Genomic DNA, 12429 nt, shown 5'->3' on the forward strand with positions numbered 1-12429 from the left:
GTTGACAAGCTTGGGTTAGTGGGGCTCGCACTAGTGCTCTAAAAACTGCTGTGTAGACAGCACTTTGAAGTTGCAGCCCAGGCTGGAGCTTGGGCTCTAGAGCCCATCACTGTCCCTAATCTTCAGAGCCTGAGCTGCAACTTCAAAATGCTGTCTACCAGGGCCGGCTCCAGGCACCAGCTTAACAAGCAGGTGCTTCGGGCGGCCAAGGGAGAAGGGCGGCACCTGCGGCAATTCAGGGGTGGCAGGTCCCTCACTCCCTCTAGGAGCGAAGGACCTGTCGCTCCAAAATGCTGTGTAGACATATGCTTTGGCACCCAAGCCCCTCTCTTCACCCCATTCCTCTCCTTGCCATTTCAGTCCCTGCTATCGGCGGTGACTCACAGCTCAGCTTGCTGGCTTCAAAGGATGCCTTCCTTATGTGGCTAACTTGTCTGAGCAGTCTGGGCCTAACTCAGGGCTGATGATTCCACTAGGCAGTAGGGCACTGAGTGGAGCATCACTGCAGTACTTTTAAGGATCTGAGACCATGCTTCTATTCCTGGCTCTGTTACTGGCCTGCTGGGTGACCTCAGGCAAGTCACTTAACCTCACAGTGCCTCAACTTCCTCATCTGTAAAATGGGGATAATGATCCTGCCCTCTTTTAAGTGCTTTTAGACATACGCAATATACAAAATTATTATTATAATCGCCAGGATTTTTGAGTAATTTCTCTAGAAGCATCCTTACTATCCATGGATATCTATTTCATTTCTATAGTATACTGAATTTCTATAGAATCCTATTGGTCTCATCCCTATTAAATTCTCTACCATTTTCCATTAGGGATTCTATTGTTCAGAAGGTGCATTGAAGCGTAGTCAGACAGGGGAAAACAACTGAGTTGTATTATTCTTCAAGTCCTTTGGGAATGTCTCTCCCTTATACAGCTAGTCCTCTTTAGATTCTAATGTAGTCGAGGACATAAAGGATGGAAACTACTGGAATGTTTGAAGGTCACTATTAAAATAATTAGAGGATATTATTTGTGTTTTATTTTTAACTTCTTTACTGTTAGTCCCCTGCTGCTCTTGACCATCACAAAAGCTTCCTTTTTCTTCTTAAAATGGTTGTATACTCTACTCAGCGGTTCTCAAACTTTAGGGTTACCATATGTCCGGTTTTTCCCGGACATGTCCGGCTTTTCGGCAATCAAACCCCCGTCCGGGGGGAATTGCCAAAAAGCCGAACATGTCCGGGAAAAATACCGGCCAGGCACTTCCTCTCCCGCGGCTGCTCTGCTCCTCCCCGGACTCAGACTTCGGCTCTGTTTAAGAGCCAAGCTGCCTGAGCCAGCGCTACCGGCTTCGGGCAGCCCCCGTGCCTCTGGACCCTGCGCCGCCGGAGCAGAGCAGCTGGAGCCGGGGAGGAGAAGTGCCCAGCCGGCAGCTGGGGTCCGAAGGCAAGGGGGCTGCCCGAAGCCGGTAGCACTGGCTCGGGCAGCTTGGCTCTTAAACAGAGTCGAAGAGTCAGGGGAGGAGCAGAGCAGCTGGAGCCCGGGAGGGGAAGTGACCGGCCGGGGGCGCAGGGTCCGGAGGCATAGGGGCTGCCCGAAGCCCGAGTGCTACCGGCTTCATGGTTTGCCGGGCAGCCTCCAGACCCTGCGCCCCTGGCTGGGCTCTTCCCCTCCCGGGCTCCAGCTGCGCTGGGGAAGCGCCGGCCGGGGGCGCAGGGTCTGCAGGCTGCCCGGCAAACCGTGAAGCTGGTAGCGCTCGGGCAGCCCTTTTCACGTGGCTGGGAGGGAGGAGGGGGAGTTAGGGCGGGGACTTTGGGGAAGGGGTGGGTAAAGGGCGGAGTTGGGGCGGGACCGGGAGTGGGAAAGGGGCGGGGCCAGGGCCCGTGGAGTGTCCTCTTTTTTTATTTTTTAAATATGGTAACCCTACAAACTTCATTACACCACGACCCCCTTCTGACAACAAAAAATACTACATGACCCTGGGTGAGCCCTGCTGCTCTGTGTGTGTTTGTGTGTGTGTGGGAGGGGGTAGGGTGGGGGGAGTGGAAGGGGGCGCAGGGCAGAGCACCGCTGCCCCAGGCTCAAGCCCTCAGGCTTTGGCTAGCCCCAGGCCCCAGTGAGTCTAATTCTGGCCCTGTCAACCCCATTAAAATGGGGTTGTGACCCACTTTGGTGTCCCAACCCACAGTTTGAGAACCACTGCCTACATTCTCATGCTAGTGGTGATGTGCCAGCGCATCTGGGTGTGGTCTTACACTAGCCCTTAAATGACCTGGTGTTTGCATAGGAAGCTACAGGCAGTGATTTAGAAACTATGCCAGCCCCAGTAGGAAGGGGATGGGGTAGGGACTTTGACCTGTGCCTTTTTACGAAGCCGCTGTTTTCTCCTATGCACATGACATTAAGAAGGTAGCCATAGACCTTATCCATGCAGTGTTCTGCCCCTACATGGCAATAACATGGCAATGTCAATCCTTATACAATGGAGTGCAATCCTTGACCCCAATGCTGAGTGGTTCACCTCCACTACTGCACAACCCGGGATTGAGTCACCATCAGTTCCCAGGGGCGTTATTTTCCTATTGCAGGAAATGTGTCATTCAAAGGCAATTACTGTACTCATATATTGGGTGGAAGCAGGGGCTTACTGACAATAGTGCAGCATGCTGTCCCTGAAGGCATCAGGTAGTCTCTCCTTCCCTTTGAAATAGTTTTACTAAGTCACTCAACATTGAAGGGAACATTGCGAAGTACAACAGACAATAATTCCTTCCTTCCCCTCTCTATATGCAGTCCAGACACAATTCAACTTCATAATTTCCTCTTACCTCTGACCACTCTACCTCTTTCCAAATCACATTGGCTCATGATCCCATCACAATAATCCATCAAATTATTCAATTTAGTTTATCGTTTCCTTGCTCTAAGCATAGCCTGTACTCATAAATACAAACTTTGGTTACTTTTGAACATTATGTGCATCGTTTTGTGTGCTCTACAGTGCTGAGATTAAGTGCTATGTGCTACTGGGTGTAGCAGATCTCTCTTAAGGGTGTAGATAGGCATTAGAGTCTAACTCTGATGTGGGAAAGGTTAAGATTAAAAAAAAAGAATGCTTTATTTAATTTTGATTTGCCCTTTCTCTGATTATTGCATCCATGCACAGCAGGACTGAAATTATTATTCAGCAGTTCATGATCTCATGCTGGGACTGCACTTGGCCTCAGCCTCCTCCCCAACAACAGACTACGCATGAATTATTTATAATTCACTCACAGTTTGTTGCAGTTGCCACATTTGATTTTTATGGGTATTGTTGATACCTCTGCCAAGGGAACTGCATTCTAATTCTACATGAGTTAAAATGAGAGGGTGAACTACAGGCCACATTAAAATCACTGGGAGCTTTGCCATTGACTCCAGTGGAGCCAGGATTTTACTCAGCTTGTCTAGAAGCCTGACCGGGGCACTCGGAGTTAGGAATAGAGTATTCTCAACTCTGCCTCTGACTCGTTGTGACAAGGTGCGTGTGGTCTCTCTAATATCCTGGGAACAACATGGCTACAACTACACTGCATCTGACTCACTTTGTCATCTCTGGCAAGTCGCACACTGCTTGCTTTTTCACAGTGCTGAACACCCAGAGATTCAATTTATTTCCTTCAGCAGAAGTATCTACACTGGTGGTACAATCATATACATTAGACATGTGATAACCATTGTCAATTCTACTAAAACCGTATAACTCAAATGAAAAACACCATGAGGTTGAACAGATTATCAAAGATCCTGTACAAAGGCAATGTCAAAAACACTTTATTGCAAATGCCAAAATGTTGTCCATAGTTACTGAAATAAAATTACTATTGGATAAACCATGTTTTAGAGAACAAAAACACCGGGAATTCCAAAAGGTTTTTTATTTGGTGAGAAAACCAGGGAGAAGATCTATTTACAGCCCATCTGAAATATCTAATAAAACCCCCCAAATTACATCAGACTAATCTTTTTTAAGAGAAACAAAATAATTTTTTATTCAGATTTACTTTGATTTTCTTCTCTCTCTAGGTATTATGACAACTTCAGCCTCTGCACAGAACGGGAAGCCATCGCCGCGAGATGCTTTTGGCCAAACCGACTCGCACAGGGCTTCATCATTGGAATTCATAAACAATTCTTTTCAAACTGTACATCAGAAAAGGGCCACTGGGAAGATCCACCGGATGAAATTCTCATAACTCTGATCTTAATCCCAGTATTTCTGATGGTTACCATGATATCTCTAGTGGTGTGGTGCAGTAAGAGAAGTGACATTCTAGTGTAAGTCATGCCTCCTGGCTTTTCTCATCCCATTCCTCTCTCTCTCTCTTTTCTTTTTTTGTTTGTTTGTTTGTTTGGTAACGAAAAGAAGAATCAGAAATATCAGATCTGCTGTGTTCTAACCTGTCAGGTACTATGGGAGGAAACTGTCCTGTACTCAGAGAAGCATTCTGCCTCTATCTAAAGTCAATGCTTCTATACTGCAGGTTTTTAATATTGCTTATGCAAAGACACCTTTTTCCCCTCAAAACTGATAATCACAGCTAATGTGTAATGGAATTCACATTCAGTTCTGGATAACGGGAGACTTATGATGGAAAGTGAACCTGCTAACTTCAGCAGAGGTAAAGTTTCTTACCCAAAGTTAAAGCTTGTCAATAAGCATCGTTTTCCAGTATGTGTGTGCATATACACAATGGGTGATTAATTTGTAATACTGACAATGGGGCTCTTTTGAAATTTTTATGCTGGACACTTGAGGTTTTCATTTGTGAACCTTGTGACTTGAATGGAAATTTGTCACCAAAGGAACTTAACATGGATGTTGCTGAGGGACACTTTCTTGGTGGTGAATAAAAACCACACCCTACCAAGGACTGGAAGTATTGTCTTGGTAAGAAAGAATTCATATGGCCAGTGGATTATCCTTGTGGAGAAGAGACTGTGCTAGGTTAAGTAGTTTTTAAAATGTCCTTAAAGATGACTTCTTAGAGCTTGATGGCTTGAGAACACACTCCAGGAAGGATGCAGGCTTTTCCCTAGAGGTGGAAAATGAGAGGAAATGGGGTCACCATGAATTTACCAAGGGCTGGTGAAGGAACTGTCATATGCCAGACCTATCATTTTATTTTTTTAATTATTATTCTTATGTTGATGAGTGTATTCACTGTGTGCTCCTCATTCTCACTTCACCATGAATCTTTTGTGCAAGTGATGTCCTGTAAATAAAAAAAGATAAGAAGCTATGTCAATTGAGGTGCCTTTCAGTGTTTGAATACTTCATTTTTCATCACTTACAGAATGTGGAAGCTTATGTTGTTAACAGCAAGGCAGTTTGAATGATGCTTGGAATTGACAGAGGGCAGAGAAATGGAAACAGATTCCATTCAACAAGTTTATATTCATCACATTCCTCTGTAATGAAATATTTAGATACAGTATGCTCCAAATAAAATAACTTTAGTCCCTATTGAAAACTTTTCTTGTCTGTCACATGAAGTGTCCTCCAAGCCAAATATTCTGTTTTTACAAGTGCTGAAGATCTCTTGCTCATGAATACACATTCTCATACCTCACACACTTAAATAAAATACAGCTAGTGGTGTCTTCTACATGTATTAGTTAGATAGTCTTCTTTAAGATTTTGTTCTAGTAGATGGGATGCGGGTCCACGTGAACAAAGTGTTGCCAGGTCTCAACACAGAAGTGCTCCCTGTATGAAAATCACATATACGTGGAAAGTTACAGTACCTATATATCTTGGTTTTCACATTCTTTCCAAATATTTTAACATAATACAGATATGCTTGTATTCCTATCGGATTGATTATGTTGGTAGGAATGACTGGTTATGTCAGATATTTCCTATGTATATTGTAATAGATACTGATTCATTCTCTTCTTTGATGCTAATAAGTTAATATTTGTAAAATGTTTGAAGAAGAAAAGTGATGTGTTAAACATTTATTATATTTAACATAAAGGTAAGAAACAGCTATTAAGGAGCCTGGTATGTTATTGTCATTGTGCATTACCTAGACTGGCCTTGGAAACTACATGATGGTGAAAGTATGTTGTGTTTTGATTACACCTCCTCAGAGGATAACTATTATGCTCTTAAACCAAAAATTATCTTTAAATGAACTGGTTTCCAAATTCTGTTCAATTATCTTCATTTGTTTTGTTTCACATTTTCCCCATAGCCTAGGGCTAAAACTTTCAAAAAAGTGACCAAGTCCCTCAGGCATTTTTGAAAATTATACCCTAGATTATATAATTTAAAATGAAACAGAATTGGTACCATCCCATCAGAGAGGTAGGAAAAGAGTATGGAAAAAATGACGGATTTTTGCTTCACAGCTAATAATGCTCAAAAAAGACAATTTTGCAGACACAGAAATATCAATTTTCCCTGGATGTGAAACCTGATACAATCCTGTTCAAGATCTCTTCCAAACAGATTAGGACCTTCCACTATTGTTGACAACGTAGTGAGATCATTTAAAGAAACGAGTGGGAAATGCTATTGGCAGTCAGTCCATCCAAGGCAAGACTGCCAAGAGTCTGCCGAAGCACTTCTAGCACTCAGAGAAGCAGAGAGCAGGCTGTCCAGCCTCTAGCAACTCCATTATGTTAATAAGAAGCAACGGAGACACGTGAATCTTTTGATTTCACGTAGGTTGTGCTGGGGAGGGAGAATGTGGTCCATGGTTAGTGAAGGAAATAGTCAGGACTCCTGAGTTCTCACCCTGTCTCTACAAGTGATTTGGGGCAAGTCATAAAAAAAAATCTCTGTTCCACTTCTGTTTAGAGCTTCCTGGGTCCTGTGCTAAGCAAACCTTTTCTGGGTCCAAGACTATTTGATAGTTGCAAATTAATTTTATATTACAACAGAATCTCAGAGGAAAATGGACAGACTAAAAAAACCCAAACAAACTCACAGTGAAAAAATCCTATTTAGAATTGGAGTAGAGTTCATGCAGGGGAACACTCTGTGAAGAAAAATCAGAAGACAATGCTAACACCAGAGGAGGATTAGCATCCTTGTTAAGCAGTTTTGAAAAGACAAGTAGTACCACTGGTACGAGGAGGCAGAAACATAGATGTTTAGGGAACTGCAAAAATGTAGATGCTGAGCAAGCTTAGGCACTTACAGGTTCTGTGGCTGTTGAATGGGGGTTCTGTGAATCCCCGCGCGGTCCAATTCTGGGATTTAGGCATCTAAAAGTGGCAATTAGGCACCTAAGTCCTTTTGTGAATCTAGCCGTTAGTGGGATTTTCAAAAGCAGCTTAGTACCAACTCTCATGATTTTAATAGATGATAGGTATCCTAGTTCTCTGCAAAATGGCCATACTAGCATTTCTCTACCTCACAGGGGTAATGTGAGGATAAATAATTAAAGACTGTCAGGTGCTCACATACTGCAGCAATCAGGGTCATGGGTACAATAGGTGCCAGATTGACATAAATTAAAAAAAAAATCAATGGCAGCTGAATGCAGGGAGAGCTTTTAGAATTGAATCTATTAGGTGGCATCTTTTCTATTGCATCAATTATTTAACAAGAATAGCAGAGTACAACACAGAGTAGTGTAATTAATTAGCAGTAACCTTTTATATTTGCAGGGATACAGTTTTATTACGCTCTACTGTGAGCTTTCACAAAGTCCTTTTGACATCTTCATTCTCATGAGGCTTCTGGTTAATTTAAAAGCAATTTTTGGAAGACAGTTTCAGGAACATTAAAGATGCAAAATGATCATGCAATGGAATCTATTATTACCTTAGAGGTTGTTTGTAACTGAAATTCCTTGATTTGTATGGTAACTAATGGCACTATTCCATGGAGTGCCCATAAATGTACCATCTCAGTAAACAGATAGCTACTGCCTGGGAACACAGATATCACCTCCACTTACATTGTGCTTTTAAGGATATTGAAGCCTTTAAAAAACTTTTACCGTGTATCTAATAAGTGATTATACTTCAAAACTTAATGACCGTACCATCTTCTCACCATGAATTACAATGTGAAAAACCAAGCTGTGGAAGCACAGTGGGCCATGCACACAGGAGACTAGATAATCCCCACCTCCCTTCTCAAGAATACTTCAACGGGAATGTCACACACAGCTCATCCTTCAAGGGTATGAGCCTGTACTTTGCGTGTGGATTAACTGTATACACAGATTCTGTAGAGAACAAGTACAGTTTTATATACAATATATATCCACTCAATCTTGGACAGGCACACCCATTCCAAATGGACAGTTGGTAGTAGGGATGTGGATGTCTCTGCACATCCCATCTGTTAATTTGTATGGTAGAACCTCCTTCTGGTATCTAGAATATGCCATTTCACTGCTTCTCAGGAACACAGTGCCAAAGGGAGCAATAGAAGCAATGACATGGGGATTGGCTAATTGCTTACCTAGAGAAGCCCAGGCTTGCAGTTATGTCTGGTCAGATTTCTACTGCGGCTTTACCTATATGTGGTACATCTTGTCACCTAAATTTGGAGAGGGCTGTCATGCTGACTGCACTTTGGCCTCCAAGGAGGTGGATCCACAAAGGTACATAGGCACATAAGTTCCATTTTGAGGCTTCACTGCAACTCACAAAACTCTTGCCAAACACTGTAGGTGCATAAGGTTCTTCCTCTTGGGCAGAGTGTATCTCCCGCCTATGCCTAGGAACGATTCACAAACAAGGGGCAAGACAGGCATTTGGCCACCTAACTCAGAGGTAGCCTGCCAGGTGGGGTCCCACTCAAAATCTGGCCAGAAATCAGGTGCCCACCTAACAACTTTTAGCCCAGTGGTTAAACCACTAATCTGGCATATGAGAGATCCAGGTTCAATTCCCCCATCTCTGCCAGGAGTGGAGGGAGAGGATTTGAGCAAGGATTTCCCACACCTTTCACTTGAGAGCTCCAACCACTGACATATAGCACAGTCAAGTAAGTGGGTAAGGTCTCTCCTGTTGAAGCTGTTCCACTGTGGATAAATAAGAGAGATTAGAGCATGGGGCAGGACTTCGGGTCTCCCACCTCCTGTGTGGGTGCCCTAATCACCAGGCTACAGAATCAGTTATTCTCTCCCTCTTTGGCTCAATGACTGCTCTGCTTTGGATAAATACTTAATAGTCCCCCCCACACACATCAGCATGTCCTATAGCTCAGAGTTCATATCCCTTCTCCTCTTTGGCAGACAAGAGGTGATTGAACCTGGGTCTCCTGCATCCTAGATGAACGTTCTAACGACTGGGCTAAAAATCATAAAGGTGGACACCTCCTCTGACTGTTGTGTGTGGAAGGATTTAAGGGGGGGACACCGCCTGCTCCTCCAGCCATGTTGTGTGGAACAAGGCAGGCGCCAAAATCATTCCTGCACGAACCACTTTAGGCACCTAAACCAGCTGACTTCAGGAGATGGGTTCCTGTTTGTGGATCACTTTGAAAAAGAGGCTCTTACATCTGAAGGGAGGCACCTAACTCAGTGAGGGGACAAGTATTAGCACACACCTCTCTCATAAGCATCTCCTATTGGCTAGCTTAGGTGGCTCCCCACTTAGCATGCTGGATGGATCAAATTGTGGTGTCGCCCAGGGGTAGGGTGACCAGAAGTCCCGATAAAATTGGGACCGTCCCGATATCTAGGCGTTTGTCCCACGTCCCATGCAATCTGTCCTGATATTTCGTGGTACTCTTTTTTTCCCCTCCACCGGCAGCAATCCACTTTTTTTTTTGCTCCGCTGGTGACCCCCTGCCCATGTGTCCCAATATTTTCTTCCTCTCATCTGGTCTGTACTGGGACCAGTCCTGTTCAACATAGTCATAAATGATTTGGAAAAAAGGGGTAAACAGTGAGGTGGCAAAATTTGCAGGATAATACAAAACTACTCAAAATAGTTAAGTCCCAGGCAGACTGCGAAGAGCTACAAAAGGATCTCGCAAAACTGGGTGACTGCGCAACAAAATGGCAGATGAAATTCAATGTTGATAAATGCAAAGTAATGCACATTGGAAAACATAATCCCAACTATACGTATAAAATGATGGAGTCTAAATTAACTGTTACCCACTCAAGAAAGAGATCTTGGAGTCATTGTGGATAGTTCTCTGAAAACATCCACATAGTGTGCAGTGGCAGTCAAAAAAGCTAACAGAATGTTGGGAATCATTAAGAAAGGGATAGATAATAAGACAGAAAATATCATATTGCCTCTATATAAATCCATAGTATGCCCACATCTTGAATACTGCATGCAGATGTGGTCAGCCCATCTCAAAAAAAGATATATTGGACTTGGAAATGGTTCCGAAAAGGGCAACAAAAATGATTAGGGGCATGGAATGGCTGCCGTATGAGGAGAGATTAATAAAACTGGGACTTTTCATCTTGGAAAAGAGATGACTAAGGGGGGATATGATAGAGGTCTATAAAATCATGATTAGTGTGGAGAAAGTAAATAAGGAAGTGTTATTTACTCCTTCTCATAACACAAGAACTAGGGGCCACCAAATGAAATTAATAGGCAGCAGGTTTAAAACAAACAAAAGGAAGTATTTTTTCACACAACGCAGTCAACCTGTGGAACTCCTTGCCAGAGGATGTTGTGAAGACCAAGACTTATAACAGGGTTCAAAAAAGAACTAGGCACATTCATGGAGGCTAGGTCCAGCAATTGCTATTAGCCAGGATGGGCAGAGATGGTGTCCCTAGCCACTGCTTGCCAGAAGCTGGAAATGGGTGACATGGGAGGGATCACTTGATGATTACCTATTCTGTTAATACCCTCTGGGGCACCTGGCATTGGCCACTGTCAGAAGACAGGATATTGGGCTAGATGGACCTTTGGTCTGAACCAGTATTGATGTTTTTATGTTCTTATTGTAAGATGCTTGTCTCTCCCCATTCATCAGACCGAGAGCCCACATGCCTAACTCAGGCTTTATGGATCGCAGTATTGTTTCTGTGATTTTTCTAGGTGCCTTGATGCGGAGTGTTGCAATGCCTAAGTGACTAGATGATTTAACTCTAGTGAGCACGTATTTCTTTGCTACACTAAGCATTCACCCTTGGGTGAGATCGATCCCCGGAGCAGAAAGGCAAGTGGGACTGAAGTGGTGTATAGATTTTATGCTGGCCCTCTGCACAGAGATGCATTTCAACAATAAAAAGGGGAACTAAATAGAGGTGTAGTAGAAGGGGAAAGAAGAAAACAGCAAAAAGACCAAAAAGCTCTTTGAACTGTTGAGACATGGATGGTGTTTCTGCTTATTCTCTCTGAATTATACAGATGAAGCAGAACACATGTACTTTTGCCAGTGAACCAGCATATGGACCTATTGATTTAACCAGCTAGGCAACAAAGGCAGGATTTGGTTAATTGTTTTCCAGTTGATGCTTGAGACATCATTGTTTCTTGCTACTAGCTGATCATTTTTCAAGCAGAGCTTGGAGATGGAAGATACTGTAGCAGAATCACAACCTCTGAACTGTGTGAACTGAGATAACAGGTGGGCCACTTATATATGTTTTGTTGGGCCTGATTGGGGTAGTGTAATAGGAAGGCTTAAAATCACCTGTGGGCTGTTTGGTCTCAGCTTACAAATATAAAAGCCTCAGTTGAGATATGCACCTATTGAAATCTGGGAGGTGGGCTAGCACAAGCAAACTTGTGTGTGAAGGCCCCTCTCCCAGCCTAAGGGAAAGAAGTACTGGATCTGGGTTTCAAATAATTATAGGGGACAACTAATAAATAACAGGATCAGGAGTAAGAGTCACAGGTACAAAAATCAGGGTACTTAGTGCAGGGTTAGCAGTACCTTTAATTAAGAGACCCATCCCTGAAACTGCTTTTCCCAAGAGATACTGTATTTTTCAGCAGTTTTGTGGAAAGAGGCATCCACCAGAATCATTTTCCTTTGTTAGGTTTTTTTTCCTGGAGGAATTCCCCAGGGACTTTTTTTTTTCTTCCTGGAAGAGACACTGACTTGTGGGACAATATTTCTGATGAATTTTCATGAAATTCTCACGTCAGTACAGGATGGGTCCTAATCTTTTGTCTGCCTAGTTTACTCTACATCTGGTTTTTGTTTGTTTTTTTAAAGAAAAAGGTCAACCAGCAAAGTCTGGCCAATATAGGACTTAATCAGCATATTGCAGCTATTTTAAACAGCTTTGGATAAAACACCAGTATTTGAGAATCATGGCTGATGATACAGCTGAAGCCAACCCAATGATCATTTCTACCAGTCAATTTGAATCTTGGCAGGGAAATCACTGATTAAAGGTATGCTTTTTCCCTGGAAGGTTAGTAGAGGCTGCATCCTGGATTAAAATGCCATTTTTTAGTGATAGCTGATTTTGTGATCCACAGAACAAAATA

General features: G+C 43.1%; 1 protein-coding gene across 4 annotated transcripts in view; it reads left to right on the top strand.

Annotated features, from left to right (window-relative positions):
- The window catches only part of RAMP3 (receptor activity modifying protein 3), a 147062-nt gene that overhangs the window by 92052 nt on the left and 42581 nt on the right, over positions 1-12429 (top strand). For 3 of the 4 annotated variants that reach the window (XM_005300393.5, XM_042842678.2, XM_005300394.5), the window contains one exon: positions 4066-6034. The exons of the other annotated variant lie outside the window; for it this stretch is intronic. In XM_005300393.5, coding sequence (XP_005300450.2) covers positions 4066-4321 — 256 coding nt within the window. In that variant the 3' untranslated portion in view covers positions 4322-6034. Of the gene's footprint in view, positions 1-4065; positions 6035-12429 lie in introns of those variants that run through there. 4 annotated transcript variants of the gene reach the window in all.

This window comes from Chrysemys picta, chromosome 2 (assembly GCF_011386835.1).
Source record: "Chrysemys picta bellii isolate R12L10 chromosome 2, ASM1138683v2, whole genome shotgun sequence".
In the NCBI taxonomy this organism is placed as follows: Eukaryota; Metazoa; Chordata; order Testudines; family Emydidae; genus Chrysemys; species Chrysemys picta.